General features: G+C 48.4%; 1 protein-coding gene across 1 annotated transcript in view; it reads left to right on the top strand.

Moving 5' to 3' along the window:
- Positions 1 to 11,718, top strand: part of Fcgbp (Fc gamma binding protein) — a 37,235-nt gene extending 25,517 nt beyond the window's left edge. The window contains exons 12-19 of the mRNA XM_020181830.2: positions 162 to 778; positions 1,392 to 1,935; positions 3,002 to 3,573; positions 3,899 to 4,472; positions 6,521 to 6,720; positions 9,225 to 9,608; positions 11,165 to 11,421; positions 11,551 to 11,718. Of these exons, the coding sequence (XP_020037419.2) occupies positions 162 to 778; positions 1,392 to 1,935; positions 3,002 to 3,573; positions 3,899 to 4,472; positions 6,521 to 6,720; positions 9,225 to 9,608; positions 11,165 to 11,421; positions 11,551 to 11,560 (3,158 nt within the window). The 3' untranslated portion in view covers positions 11,561 to 11,718. The remainder of the gene's footprint in view (positions 1 to 161; positions 779 to 1,391; positions 1,936 to 3,001; positions 3,574 to 3,898; positions 4,473 to 6,520; positions 6,721 to 9,224; positions 9,609 to 11,164; positions 11,422 to 11,550) is intronic.
- Positions 11,719 to 16,197: the final 4,479 nt, after the last annotated feature.

Here is a 16,197-nt window from a genome sequence, read left to right as displayed (position 1 = left end):
TTTATTCTCTACCTCTTATTTGTCACTGTTTGGGTCTCTGCCTCTCTGTCTGTATCCTTCTCTGTCTATGTTTTCTTGCTCTATCTCTCTCAGTCTCTGTCTCCTCCTGGACCCCACTCAACACCATTCTTTGTCTTTCTCATTCCTTCATCTACCCACAGAGGTGTCCTGCCCTGACAACAGCCACTATGAGCTCTGTGGCCCACCCTGCCCAGCCAGCTGCCCACCCCCAGCACCCCTCATGACACCAGCTATATGTGAGGGCCCCTGCCTCGAGGGCTGCCAGTGTGACGAGGGCTTCGTGTTGAGTGTTGATCGCTGCGTACCCCTGGATGGTGGCTGTGGCTGCTGGGCCAATAATATCTACTATGAGGCAGGCAGTGAGTTCTGGACCGACGCCACCTGTTCCCAGAGGTGCCATTGTGGGTCTGGTGGTGGCTCTCTTGTCTGCTCATCTGCCAGCTGCAGGGTAGGTGAAGAATGTGCCTTGCTGTCCTCTGGCCAGTACGGCTGCCAACCCACCAGCACAGTTGAGTGCCAGGCCTGGGGTGACCCCCATTATGTCACCCTGGATGGGCATAAATTCGACTTCCAAGGCACCTGTGAGTATCTGCTGAGTGCTCCCTGCAATGCACCACCCTCTGGGACTGAGGACTTCAATGTCACTGTAGTCAACGAGCACCGAGGCAGCCAGGCTGTCAGTTACACCCGCAGTGTCACGCTGCATGTCTACAGCCACAGCCTGACTCTCAGTGCCAGCTGGCCCCGGAAGCTACAGGTGAGGAGAGTGTGCACCAGGCAGAAGCAGATGTTCCCAGGGAGCGGGAGGCAGTAAGGGATGGGTCCTGCCCCTTTCATAGTTTAGCAGGGAGTTCAGATTATAGGCCTAGAAGCAGGAAGGCTTGGAGCGGTGACTTCTGCATTTCTTTATTTTTAAAAACTTTAATTTTGAATTATCATACGTTAATAACATGACAGGATTTCATTGTGCTAATTACATACATGCATATGGTATACTTTGGACAAGTCTACCCCCTCCATTATATTTCCATCCCCTGTCCCCTTCCCCTTCTGCATTTCTGAGCCTTGGTTTACTCCTCTGTAAAATCATCTTCCTCAAGTACCTGCTTCAGAATAGGGTGGGGCCAATGACACTGTCTACAGATGCTCTGTTATTAATTTGTGTGTGTGTGTGTGTGGTCTGGGGTTTGAACTCAGGGACTTGTGCTTGCCAGGCAGGCCCTCTACCTCTTGAGCCATATCTTCAGCCAAAATTATTGTTATAACAGGAGAGGTCATGTGCTTAGGATCCCATAGTTAGTGGGTGGTGGAGACAAGGTTGGAACTTGTATAGGCGCCGCTCACCGTCCCCTACTCCCCGACTCCCGCAGGTGGACGGCGAGTTCGTGGATCTGCCCTTCCAGCTGGACTCGCGCTTGCACGCGTACCTGAGCGGCTCTGACGTGGTGGTGACCACAGACTTTGGGCTCTCGCTGCTTTTTGACGGGGACAGCTTCGTGCGCCTACGCGTGCCAGCAGCGTACGCGGGCGCCCTCTGTGGCCTGTGCGGGAACTACAACAAAAACCCTGCAGATGACCTGGCAGCGGTGGAAGGGAACCCAGCCGGCTGGCAGGTGGGCGGTAAGGCAGGCTGCGGGGAGTGTGTACCCGGGCCATGCCCAGAGGCATGCACTCCTGAGCAACAGGAACCCTACCGTGGCCCCGACGCCTGCGGCGTGATCTCAGCCCTCGATGGTCCACTGGCACCCTGTCACAGCTTCTTGCCACCGGCGCAGTACTTCGAGGCTTGCTTGTTGGATGCTTGCCAGGCTCAAGGCCATCCAGGAGGTCTCTGTCCAGCCGTGGCTACCTATGTGGCAGCCTGTCAGGCAGCTGGAGCCCAGCTGGAGGAGTGGAGGCGGCCAGATTTCTGTCGTGAGTATTGATCCATGCATGATTAATATAGTGGGAGGCTCATCTTGCCTCCCACTATATTAAGACAATAGACTTCCTGCTTACCTGGAGCTCAGGGCCCATCCTCCTTCACCTGAGCAGGTTATCACTTGTCAGAGAGGCACCTTCAGTATCCACATACTGAAATCCACCAAGTCAGGTCACCCAATGAGAGGGACCCAGTTAGACACACCTGATCAGAAACGCTGGGTTCAGTCCACTCTGGGAATTTATGCATTCAGGTGCATAAATTAGTGAGAAAGAGGTGCAACTCTTAGTGAGAAAGAGTTGGCGGTTGACCCGGTCAAAGTCCCACAGCAAGGAACCACTGGTCAGAAAGAGTGAGCCACACCTATTCAAATGCCCCTCAATTGTCACACATTGGAATACAACTGGTCATACACAACTGGCCACATACCTGTAGTATCTGGATAGATTACATACTGATCAGACACACTCAGTTGAAATCAGTTGGCCCCAGGCATATTCACAGAGATTTGCACACATAGTCCTGGGCAGTTCGCTTCAGGTACATCTGCTGAATCAAGTTTCTCTGTTAGCATCACCCAATCAGTCACACATTGTCAGAGTCACAGCCTGAAACAGACTGTATCAGAGAGATTAGCAGGTGTTCCAGGTCATGTCAGTCACCACAGCCAGATAATACACTCAGGCTGACTGGTCCCCCAGATACATCTGTTCCCAGTGACAGTCACACCCTGAGATAGCCATGGTTAGTTCTAATTTTGCTATTCTATTCAGAGGCATGTGGTCAGAGTCACTTAATCTTTAGAAGTTCTTTGTTAGGTTAATACACACCCTGGTCAGAGAGACTTGGTCATGTCTTCCACAAACACACACACACACACACCCGAGATCCCATACTGAATTCCCTCCTTCCCTCCAAGCCACCTCACCAGATGTTCTGAATTATTACAACCTGGTACTCTGCCAAAGGTGCCCAGTTTGTCCAAGACAGGGTCTCCTACTAGGGGGCTCCCCTCATTCCTATCCTTGCACGTGCCTGATACCTGTTGTGTCTCCACAGCCATCCAGTGCCCTGCCAACAGTCATTATGAGCTTTGTGGTGACTCCTGCCCCGTGAGCTGCCCAACCCTCTCTGCACCCGAGGGCTGTGAGCCAACCTGCCGAGAAGGCTGTGTCTGTGATGCTGGCTTTGTGCTCAGTGGTGACACCTGTGTGCCTGTGGGCCAGTGTGGCTGCCTCCACAATGACCGCTACTACCAGTTGGGTGCAACCTTCTACCCTGGCCCTGAGTGTGAGCGGCTCTGTGAGTGTGGATCAGGTGGTGAGGTCAGCTGCCAGGAGGGTGGAGACTGTGGAGCCTATGAGGAGTGCCGGGTAGAGGACGGCACCCAGGCCTGCTATCCCACGGGTTGTGGCCGTTGCCTGGTCAGCGGAGGCATCCATTACGTCACCCTTGATGGACGTGTCTATGACCTGCATGGCACCTGCTCCTATGTCTTGGCCCAAGTCTGTGACTCAAAACCTGGAGATGAGGACTTTTCCATCGTGCTTGAGAAAGATGAGGCTGGTGAATCCCAACGTGTGCTGGTTACTGTGGCAGACCAGGTTGTGAGCTTGGCTAAAGGACCACAGGTGAGTGGACATGAACCCGCCCTGGGGTTCTGAGGGGACACATCTCTATCCAGGCCCCAACCTGTAGGATCTGAGGGGGACCTTGCCCAATCTGAGGGTTCAGAGGGAGACACAGACCTACCCTAGAGGGTTAGGGGTGGGGATAATGGCTCCATCCTGGTATTTTAACCTGATCCCACCCAAATAGAATTCAGAAGGACCCAACTCTGCCCTGGGCTCTGCTCTTCAGGCATCTCTCCTAAAGATGGACAAAGCTTCCTGCTGGGGGCGGCACAGCATTACCTGAGGTTCTGTGATTCCCAACTTACCTGAGCCTTCTACCCAGGTCACCGTGGACGGTGAGGCTGTGACCCTGCCTGTGGCTGTGGGCAATGTGCGTGTGACTGCAGAAGGCCGGAACATGATTCTGCAGACAACCAAAAGACTGCGGCTTCTCTTTGATGGTGATGCCCATATCCTCATGTCTATCCCTAGCCCCTTCCATGGACGTGTCTGTGGCCTCTGTGGAAACTTCAACGGCAACTGGACTGACGACTTTGTGCTGCCCGATGGCACAGTGGCCTCCAGCGCGGAGGCCTTTGGAGCTGAGTGGCGGGTGCCAAGCTCCTCCCAGGGCTGCAGTGAGGGCTGTGGGTCCCAAGGCTGTCCCGTGTGCTTGGCAGAGGAGACAAAATCATATGAGAGCAGCGAGGCCTGTGGGCAGCTCCTTGACTCCAAAGGCCCCTTCGCGTCCTGTCACAATGTGTTGAGTCCCTCTGAATACTTCCGCCAATGTGTGTACGACCTGTGTGCCAATAAGGGTGACAAAGCCTTCCTCTGTCGCAGCCTGGCAACCTATACAGCAGACTGTCAGGCATCTGGTGCCACTGTGAATTCCTGGAGGACAGACAGCTTCTGCCGTAAGTGTCTGTGAGTCCCTCAGAGGACACCTGACCTGATCTCACTCTGTCACTCAGGAGCAGTCCCTGCCTGTCACAGGGCTTCTTTGGGCCTTTCCACAGCGTGGTGTTTCCTTTGTTCTCTCTCCTTCTTCTCTGACTCTGCTTTCTCACATTCCTTTTGGTAGCCCATGCTCTCCAAACCTCACACCCCTTCCTTTCTTCCCTAAGGTTCTACCCAGCTCATTCTATGGTGAGAGGAGATTTCTATCCTGAGAGGAGGTTGGGTACATTGGAAGTCCACACAAAATCCTGAGTTTGTGTCTCACTGCAACCCCCAAGACCGTATCCCCTTGCATGCCTGGACACAAGGCTATAGCCATTAGACCCACCAATCCAGCACAGCACCTCTCCTTCAGATCCCCAGGGCAGGGACATGCCCCCTCAGGCTCTCCAACACAAGGCAGTGGCCCCTTATACATCAGGGCAGAGTTATTTCTCTTTCAGTCTCCTCAGGACTGGACCATCCTGGACCATCATCCACCCCTATGACCTTGGAGTTGTCCCAGTGCTGACGGTGGACACTGACTGTTGCAAGATCTGAACTCCTGACTCCAAGCCCCAAGGGTCCAGGGCCTCCTGGATACCCTTCCTTTTATTGTCCTTACGTACCTAACACCTGCTGTGTTCCCAGAGAAATCAGCCATTTGTCCCCAAACCTGATTCTTCCTTCCCTACCCCAGTGACCATCTCAGGACAGCCACACCAATTACTTAGTGAGAGCCCATGGTCTTACCCTGGGTGTTTTCCTGGTTCCTCTTTTTTTCTCTCCTGTCCCAGTCTTTACCTCCATCTGTAACTCCACATCTTGGTCCAAACTGTGTTCATCTCCAGTGCAGCATGGTTACTTTGGACTGTTAATATTTGTTCCACTGGAGATGAGCTCAGTTGGACAGGGTTCAGGGCTGTGTTCATAACTCATGTCCTCTGCAACACTGCGGTAGTCATCTTTTTGTCACTGTGACAAATACTTGAGAGAAGCAATTTGAAAGGAGGAAAAATTTGTTCAAAGTGTCTGGATCCAATACTTGTCTTCATTTCCTTCTGAAATGAGCACAGCCTCTACTGTCCAAATTCCTATTGGCCTTTTAGTCTTCTGAGTTCTCACTGGAAATGCCAACGAAGCTCTGCTTATAACACTCAAGGAGTCCTCTAGCTCACTTCTCTAGATCTTCCCAAACTCCTCCCCACACCAGTTCTAAAGCTATGTGAACCACACAACATTGTCATAGCAATGACCTCGGTTCTTAGTACCAATTTTCTGTGTTAGTTTTTCATTGCTGAGACAAAATATCTGATTTTTTAAAAGTCTTAGAAGGGAAGATTTATTTTGGTTCATGGTTTAGTCCATGTGAAACCTTGGCCACATTGCTGTGGACCTGTGGTGAGGCAGAGCATCATGGTAGAGAGGGCATAGTGGAGTAGACCTATTCATCTCATGCTGGCCAGGAAGCAAAGAGAGATGGGAAGAGGCCAGGACAAGAACATGTTCCCAGTGACCTACTTACTCCAACTAGGTCCCACCTCCAAAGTTTGTACCACCTCCCAATACGCCATTCTAATTTTGAATCCACCAATGAACTAATCCATTGAAAAGGTTAGAACATGCAGGGCACTGGTGGCTCATGCTTGTAATTCTAGCTACTCAGGAGGCAGAGATCAGGAGGATCATGGTTTAAAGCCCGCCTGGGCAAATGGTTCATGAGACCCTATCTCAAAAATACGTAACACACAGAAAAAGGGCTGGTGGTGTGGCTCAAGGTGTAGGCCCTGAGTTCAAGCCCCAGTACTTCAAGAAAAGAAAAAGTCAGAACCCTGTGGGCCTCACCTCTCCATGATTGGATCCACCAGTTGGAGAACAGCCCTAAAAAGAAGCCCTTCTTGGGCTTCATGTCCAAATGATAACAACCATCTACCCCAGACCTGGGTGTGCAGTAGGTTCCATCATTTATCCAGAGTTTTCCTGGAGATGTGACCCACCCTCCCTTCTCTGCCTCATCTCTCTGCAGCTCTCCAGTGTCCTGTCCACAGCCACTACTCCATCTGCACACACTCCTGCCAGAGCTCCTGTGCAGCTCTCTCCGGCCTCACTGGCTGCACTGCCCTCTGCTTTGAGGGCTGTGAGTGCGACGACCGCTTCCTGTTCTCCCAGGGTGTCTGCATTCCTGCCCAAGACTGTGGCTGTTCCCATAATGGCCGATACTTGCCGGTGAGCGGGGGCTTAAAGTGGGTAGGGGTAGGTGGAGGAGCTTGAGGGTAACTTAGAGCTTCTGTGCTCTAAGCTTCTGCTCAAGGAGGTTAGGAGAGCCACCACCATTTCCCAGCTGTGTGACTCGATGTGGGTAACCTCCCTGTATTAGTTTCCCATGATTGCTATAATAAATCATCCTTGCTAAAAACAAGAGGAATTAATTATCCCACTGTTGTTGAGGGCAGAGATCAGAAATCAAGGTGTTAGTAGGGTGGCACTGAATCACCTGCTGGTAGTCATTGGCATTCCTTGGGTTGTGGCCCCACCACTCCAATCTCTGCCTCCTCTTCTGTGTGCGTGTCATAAAATCTCCCTTTACCTTCCTCTCATGAGGATACATGTGATTGGATTTAGGAGCTACCCAGATAATCCTGGATAAATTCTCCATCTCAAGATCTTTAATTTGGTCACATCTGCAAACACTCTTTTTCCATATAAGGTAGCATTTACTGGTTCCAAAGATTGGGACTAGATGTCTTTAGGGAAGCCAATACTTATCCTACTACACTCCTTTCCTGAATCACATTTTTCTTCACCTGTAGAATGATTTAATCAACATCCTGGTGCCATAGGTATCTGAGAACCAAGTACAACCCATGCCCACTGAGCAATGGGCCTTTGCCCTTCAGATCATAGCAGTCAGTAAAAAAAATAGCAAGTCAGGCATGGTAGCTCACACCTGTAATCCTGGTTACTCCAGAGGTGTGAATTGGGAGGATTGAGGTTAGAAGCCAACCCACACGTAAGATCCCATCTCAACCAATAATAATGAAAAGAATAACAATTCAAAATAGTGTAATGAGATAGTCAGCTAATCATCATTCAATAATATGATTTGAAATTTAATAGTTGAGTTATTCTTGTTAATGCTGTTTTGAGATCTTTCTATGCATCAAGTTTGTTAAGATGTGAAGTCCTAAGATGTGAAGTCCTTTAATAATTGCAATAATCCTATCAGATAGGTGCTATTGATATTTTCCCCACGTTACAAATAAAGACATTGTGCCATAGAGAAGCAAGCCCAAGGCTATTTGTCAAGTGGTGCTTATTTATTACACTTGCAAGAGGAGCCAAATTTCTGCTCCTTCCTTCAGGTCTCACCATCTGCAGGAAGTTGTCCAGTACCCCCTAGGCTAGATCAGCTGCCTCCTCTGGACTCCCACAGGTGCCTGTGCCTCCCCATTCCACCCCTAAAGGATAAGGAAATTCATTTAGATAACACAGGGAACAATGATCAAAACCAGGAAATTAACATCAACTCAATACTATTATGTACTATGTAGAATTCATCCAGACTTCACCAGTTGTTCCAATAAAGTCATCTATAATAATTACTCCTCTCTGGGCCAGGGTCCAACTGAGGATCAGACACTGCTTTGTGGTCATAAGATCTGATGAAATCATCAGGTAGTAGATGTAGCTACAAAAGAAAAAGGGCTGTGGAGAAAATCAGTTCCTGGAAATGATTTCCAGGGTCATGTGTTCTGGGCAGTGCATACCAGGACGCTGGTGTGTCATTGCTCACCATTACCTACAAGGTAAGCTTTTGCAATGTTAAAAATCACTCCAAAACATGGTGGCTTAAACTTACAACTGTTTATTTTGTTTATAATTCATTACCCAAAGTTTGGGCTGGATGGTTGTTTTGCTGGTCCTAAACTGACTCTTGTATCTGTAGTTACCTGGTGGATCAAATAAGGGCTTACTACTCTAGAGTAGTGTATTAGCTTTTCATTACTGTAAGAAAATACCAGGCCTGGCTCCTTTGTGGAGAAAAGAGATTTAATTTACTTGTAGCTTTGGCAGCTAGCAGTCCAGTCAGCATGGCATGGGATCTGGTGAGAGCCCTACACAGCTGTATTACGTCATGGCAGAAGCATGTGTGCTTCTGTGTCCATGTGTGATCTCATGCTTTTCTTATAAAGCCACCAAGCATCAGTCATGAGGGCTTTACCCTAGTGACCTTATTAATCTAATTATCTTCCAGAGGTCCGACTTCTGAACACTAGAGTTAGATTAAGTTTCCACTCTCTTCACACCATTAACATAAGACTTTGGGGACTAAACTCCTGCAAGAGCTTGGGGACAAACCAAAGCAAGTGACCTGAGCTGCAAGAGCAGTCTCTGTTCCATGTGTTCACTCACCCTCCAGTGGGCTAGACCAGGCTTGTTCTCATGGTGGCTGGGCAGAGTACCCAAACAGAGGCAGAGTTGGGGTGAAGTGAGCTGTCAGGTCTCGTGAGGTCTAGACAGGAACCTGGCATAGCATGGCTTCTGCTGTGTTTTATTAAGAAAACAGTCCTTTTTAGAGCCAGCTCAGATTCATGGGCAAGGAACAGATATTTCATTTTTTTACTGACAATCTGCTACAAACTCCCCCTGTGTGACTACAGAGGCTTAGAGGCTTGGGGCTGTCACAGCAGTCCCATGCACCACCCTAACCTGGCCCTTTCTATATGCAGGTGAACTCCTCCTTACTGACTTCAGACTGCAGCGAACGCTGTTCCTGCTCCCCAGGCAGTAGCCTGACATGCCAGGCAGCTGGCTGCCCACAAGACCGGGTCTGTGAGGTCCAGGAGGGAGCCAAAGACTGCTGGCCTGCCCGTGGTCTCTGCTCCCTCTCTGTGGGCGCCAACCTTACCACCTTCGATGGGGCCCATGGTACCATCAGTTCCTCTGGCTTCTATGAGCTCTCTTTCCGCTGCCCAGGACTACAGAACACTGTCCCCTGGTACCGTATAGTTGCTGACGTGCAGGCCTGCCAAGACAAAGTTCAGGTTGTGGGCGAGGTCCACATCTTCTTCCAGGATGGATTGGTGACTGTGACCCCAAGCAAGGGCGTGTGGGTAAGCCTGGGTGTGGTGGGTGCTGATGTGTCCCCCTGGGCTTTGTCATTCCTATTGTGCTCTACTTCCTGGCTGCCTTGCTGTTTTCCTTATCCATGTCTCTGCAGTTTGGTCTCTGGATTTGTATTTGTCTCAATATTTCAGACTTAGTCCCTCTGATCAGGCGGAGTCCTGGAGAAGCAAAAACACACTTAAGTAACTTACTAGTTTTGGCAATAGTATTAACCAAGACTGGTTGCAAGTGACAGGAAACCAAATTCCAATTACCTTAAGCAAAAATGAACTGATTGGCTCCTGAACTGCAGGTGCTGCTCTTAAGACAACTTGCTCAGAGACCACTCCCTCCCCCTCACTGGGGAGTAGACTTTCCTTCTTTCACTCATGCTCTCTCACTCTGAATAAGACTCTCTGCTACTTTGCAAAAAAATAAAAACAGAGACAATGGATTGGCTCACATTACTAGAAAAATCCAGAGTGCAGAGATAGAGCCTCAGGAATGGCTGGGTCCAGGTTTTCTGGCAATAATATCAGGAGTTTGTATCTCTAACTCTTAGATTCATTGTCCACTAAATCAGGATCATTCTCAGAAGACTTTCCTCTCACAGGGGCAAAGACAACCTTCCACTTGCCCCAGGGCTACACTCCACCAGCTTGCTACCTCAGAAGAAAGTGATCCAACAAAAGAACCAGAATTATATCTCATTGAGCCAGGAGCCAGTCTGGATCACATGCACACTGTGGAAGGAATCACTGTGGCCCTAGGGAGGGAATAATGCTGTGGTTGGTCAGGTTGGAGTCACATGATATGGCAGGATTTCCCCAAGACCATTCCCAAATGCAGCAATTCACTAAAAGCATGTAGTTGCACTTATAGCTGAAAACTATTACAATGAAAGAATGCAAAGCAAAATCAGCAAAGGAGAAAGGCACGTGAAGCAAAATCTAGAGGAAACCAGGCACAAGCTTCCAAAAGTCCTCTCCTCATGGAATCATAAAGGATGTGCTTAATTCCTCTTGCAAAACTTTGTGACTAAACCTGTGAAAGTCTCAATGTCCATGGTTTTCACTGGTTGCTGGTCACCTTCTGCTTAGCACATACCAGTATTTCACACTCCCAGAAGGATAATTCCTATAAGGTGATAAAACAACTTTTGTCATCACTAGATGAGCAAGGATCCTGACCCTGGCAATCATCACTTTGTTCTCAGCACCCAGATCAGGGCCTGGTAGCTGGGTGGTACTCAGGAAAAAATTGGTTTTGTGAATTAATTCATCCTTGCTTCCTCTGTGCCAAGCCATGTGCTGGGGAACAGAGACCCAGTCCTTATATTTGCGAGGCCTGCATCTAGTGTGACTTTCTATCCATCCATTTTCCATCTCTGTTTTCTTCCTATCTCCTTCCTTTCTCCCTATCCTCCCTCCCTCCCTCCACCTCTTTCAACACCTCCCTTTTTGCGTTAGCTCCTGGAACTAGTTATTTTGCTTGGGGACTCCATCGTGGAAACACCCAGCAATTCTGGCCTCCCCTCTATTTTGCCTCCCCCACCCCTTACTAGGTGAACGGTCTCCGAGTGGATCTCCCAGCTGATGTGTTAACATCTGTGTCTGTGAGTCGATCACCAGATGGCTCCATACTAGTCCGCCAGAAGGAAGGGGTCCAGGTGTCGCTTGGAACCAATGGGCATCTGACTGTGATAGTTGGTAATGATCATGCTGGCACACTGTGTGGGGCCTGTGGAAACTTTGATGGGGAGCAGACCAATGATGTGAAGACAGCGATAGAGAAATGGACAGCAAAGGACTTCTCCCCATGGTAAGAGCTGTAGTAGAGAAGCCAGGCTTCTTGGGGCAGGGGCACCTAGGTCTTTATGGGAAGGGGACATTTTGGAGGGAGGAGACACTTCGTTTGTAAGATGAGGAGCTAAGTGTCTGTCTCTTGCAGTTACAACTGATCAGTCATCCACTGGCAATGAGGACTTCAAGACCAGATGCCCCTGGAGGTTGCAATGGTTGAAGGATGTCCTGTGTGCCCCTTCCCTTCTCTACCCCTTTGCTAAGCCACTAAGGTGAAAGGTTGAGTATTGAGTAAATATCTCCACCCAAGCTGCAAGTCAGTGTGTCTGTCTCATGATGTCTCATTTCCAACTTTCCTCCCTACACAGCCCATGATTAATATGTATTGAGAGTGAGAGGATGGGTGGATGGATGCATGCATGCCTGGATGCATGGGTAGATGAAGAAACAGGTGACTGGATTGGGAAAGGGGTGGATGGGGAAATAGTAAGATTCAGAGATGGATGATTAGAGGAATGGATGGATGAGAAGATGAACGATTCAATAGAGGGAAGAAGTGGAAGATGGAGAGGGATCAATAGATTCTGGGTTTATCATTTATAACACTAGTAAATTACTCACCTTCTCTGACTCGGTTTCCTCATCTTTAAAGTGGAATGAATGATAGTATTTATCTTAGATTTAGAGTGAGGGACTAATGTGTGAATCCAATCAACAAGCCAAAAATTGAGCAGAAGGGTGAAAATAAGACATAGGAGGGCCTGAAAGCCAAGTGAAAAAGTGTATGAAGCAGAAGTGGGTGTCAAATGCTGCTGCTGATAAGTAAGATGAGGACAGAAAATGTACCACTGGCTTTAGCAACATGGAGGTCCTTAGTGACCTTTTGGTGGAGTGATGGAGGGGAAACCTGATTGGGTCTAAGAGAAAAGTTGAGAAGTGAAGACAGGAAGTATGAAAATTTCTTTCAGGACTGAGGTGTGGCTCAAGTGGTAGAGCATTTGCCCTGAGTTCAATCCCCAGTACCACCAAAAAAAAAAGAAATTCTTTCAAGGAGTTTTGTTATGAACAGGCCAGAGTGGTTGTACGTTCTTTTTTATTTTCTATCCACATTCAGTTGCTAGGGTTCTGGAGCAAAGAAGTTGTAGAGATGGAACCATTTCGTAGTTTGAGGATGTAGGGTGTGTGATGACGATAGGTGGGGAATCCAGTTGGGTGTTGGGGTAATGTCACCAGGGAGCATGAAAATGTGACCACCCCAATGGATTGTTGAAACAGGAATGATCCTTGAAACATTAGCATAGAGAGAGTGAGGTGGAGAGACAGGAGGTGATAGGCAGAAAATGAGGTACTTGGAACTAAGATTCTGTAGTTGTGTGGCTATAACTGTCTGGAGATGGGTCTTTCTCCCTCAGAACGCTGGGTCCTCTGGGGTTATCACAGTCACGGTTGAGTAAATATCTCAAGCCAAGCTGTATGCCAGTGTATCTGTCTCATGCAATACCATTCTTGATTTTCACTGGTCAAAGAGTATTCTTCTTGTCCCCAGAACAAAGTCTCAGTGTGACCATGGGAGGGAAGGGCTGGGTGAAGGACAAGGTCACTGGAGAAAAGCTGGATCCAGTGGCACATGCTCGTAATCCTAGCACTCAGGAGACTGAGGCAGGAGGATCACAAGTTTGCGTGAGTTCAAGGGCAAGACCCTCTCTCAAACAAACAAACCTCCCTGGGGAAGACAGCAAGGTACTGAGAAGCCAGAATGGTCAGGCTTATCTATTTGGACTTGGAAGTCACCAATAATGATAGGAGAAGTGTGGGTTGCAGTGAGCCTGGATCCTAAAATGACAATGAGAGCAGGTGTGAGTTGGAAGAAGGCAGAGAGGATGGTAGAGAAGTGCATTGAGAAGTAAGAAGGGTCTTATCCCATCTACAGGTCCAGTGGAAATGAGGGAGGAAGAGGAGTAAACCCCTCTGCTTGGAAGACTACATGGAAAGCTGTGTCTTCAGAGGAGATCAGATGATGGTTAGAGCAGGAAAGTAAAAGAAAGGTCCAGAGGGAGTTGAGGAAGTGGGGAATATCCAGAAAAGCACCAAGTGCTTCTTTCTTCAGCCGTGCCCTGTCTGCCTGCACTTCCGTCATCCATGCCATGTTAACTTTTCATCATTGTGACAAAATATTTGAGAAAAGCAACAGTGGAAAGATTTATGTTGGCTCATTGTTTCAGAGGTTTTAGTCCATGGTTGGCTAGTTCCATTGTTTCTGGGCCTGTGGTGAGGCTGAACACCACAGTAGGAGGGCAGGGTGGAGCAAAGTTTTTCACCTCATGGTAACTGGAAGCAGAATCTAGACAGAGGAAGAGGGCAGGACAACACATACCCTTCAAAGGCACAGAGAGGGACCCACTTCTCTCTGGGCCACTGCGGCAAGAGTTAAGCGTTGTCAGAGCACTGTTAAATACTGTTAAAGTACCCTGATTAATGATTATTTGTCCTTTAAATAAGCTAAGATGCTGGGGGCTTGGGTGATTTGACTTCATAATTAACAGTTGTTAGATCCTTCCCTGGTACCCTGGCTGCCTTGAGCAAAGGCTATCAACTAAGTTGCCAGATGAACTGCCCTTGTGCCAGAACCAGGATGCTTTGAGGAAGCTACACAGTAATCACAGCTGCTTGCTACCGAAGTACAATACAACTCCAGCTCCAGAAGACACCATTCCAGCCATGACTGTTTCCAACAGCTTGTGTCAGGCTTGTTGCTATCACCAGCCTCAGTGAACTCTAACAGCCGTTTTCACCCAGAGCCCAGAGGGGGAGCACTTCCCCTGGTGGCCTAGCAGAAGGCCTGTGATTAGTGCAAGCACAGTCCTTCATTTGCATGAAGAAGGACTGTACGTTGATTAGTGCAAATATCCACACCCCTCCCCTCCCACATTTTCTGACTATATATGCAGGCTGTTTGGCTCACTTAAAAAAATTTTTAAATTAGAATATATTCATTGTACAGGGGGATTCATTGTGAAAATTCCAAATAGGCGTATATTGTACATTGGTTAGCTCACCCCCACCATCCCTCCCTTCTACCCCTTCCCCATTCCCTTTAAGGCAACTGCAAGAGGTTTCTTTGTTCTATTTCATGTAAGTATATGAGGTTCATCAACCATACACCATCATCTTAATCTTCACTCACCTTCCCTGCTTACAACTTCCTCCCCATACACTCTACCTATTTAACAGTCCTGTTTTTTATTTAATAATGAAATTTAAGTTGATGTTCAAAGGGGTGTTTCAATGTATTCCCGCTATGGGTATACTTTACTTTGGTCTGTTCAACCCCTTCCATTGCTCTCCTTTACCCTTTTACCTCCTAACCCCCATTTTTCAACAGCCTTCAATACACATCCTTATATCCTCTACCTTCACATTATGTTTCACAATATTGTTGATGCTCTATCATCACTTTTCCTTTCCCTCCTTCCCCAAGTTCCACAGAGCACTTCCACTGTTACAAACATGTTCTACATCTGAGTTTGTATATGGTCATTTTTGTTTTTGTGTATATGTTTATCTTTGGATCTATCTTCCACATATGAGAGAAAACGTGTGGCCTTTGTCTTTCTGAGCCTGGCTTACTTCACTTAACGTGATGTCCTCCAATTGCATCCATTTACCTTCAAATCCTATGTTGTCATTCCTTATGGCTGAGAAAAACTCCGTTATGTATATGACACATTTTCTTGCTCCACTCATAAGTTGTAGGGCATCTGGGTTGTTTCCATAGCTTGGCTATTGTGAATAGTGCTGCGATGAACATCGGGGTACAGATGTCTCTGTTGTACCCTCACTTTTGTTCCTTTGGGAAGATGCCCAGGAGCAATATCACTGGATCATATGGCAGTTCCAGCTTTAGCTTTTAAGGTGGCTCACCCTCTGAGTCAGCCGGAAGCCACGGTCCTGTACTGCCCTCTGGTGTTGCAACATTAGGCCCTCTAATTAAAAGGCTTCTCTGGAATGGATGGTAGAAGTAGAGCCCTGGTAGCAGGGAAGGCAACAGCATAGCAGTGAACGGGTTCCAGAGTGCCCAGTGGAGGGGCGCAGAGAAAGGGAAGAGATAAAGGGTCTGCTAGGAAACGCCAAAGACTGTAAACAGTGAGCCCTGGTCACTACAAGAGTTCCAGAGTTGCCAAGCCTCAAGGGTCACGGGTCCCATAACTGTAGGCCTAAGAACTATACTATCTGCTCTCAAGAGCCAAGGGTCCTGTAACCGATAAGGGTCCCAACGCCCAGTGCTTGTTCAGGAGCTGTAGCACAACTAGGTGCTACCTGCTGCTGCGGCTCCTTGCTGCTGGAAGCCAAGGATGACAAGAGCTCGCAAGTGCCAGGCTGCTGTTGGTTAAAGACCAGAGCAATAAGCCTCCAGCCTGAGAGCCTGGAGCCTGGGCAATAGCTCTCAGGACTTGGAGCTGTAAGCCCCTGGGTGCCAGTGCTAGGTGCTCAAGGGACTGGGATTGTCAATACTTAGAAGGGCTTTTCCTTGTCCACTTGCGATTTCAAGATAGGTGGAGCAAAAGGACCCCAGCCAGCTAATTGGTAACCACCTCCTTAATTTTCTACCACCTCTCAATAGTGCCAACAGCTGGGGACCAAGCATTCAACACATGAGCCTTTGAGAGATTCAAACTCTAACCCTGGTCCCAACTTCTCTGGGCATACCCTGTGTGGAGACCAATCTGTCTTCTCTACTGGACTGACAACTCCAGAATTACATGGCCTGGGGTTGTTTCAGTCACTATTGTGTCCC

Source organism: Castor canadensis, chromosome 16, assembly GCF_047511655.1.
Source record: "Castor canadensis chromosome 16, mCasCan1.hap1v2, whole genome shotgun sequence".
Classification (NCBI taxonomy): domain Eukaryota; kingdom Metazoa; phylum Chordata; class Mammalia; order Rodentia; family Castoridae; genus Castor; species Castor canadensis.
This window is presented reverse-complemented; position numbering and strand designations above follow the sequence as displayed.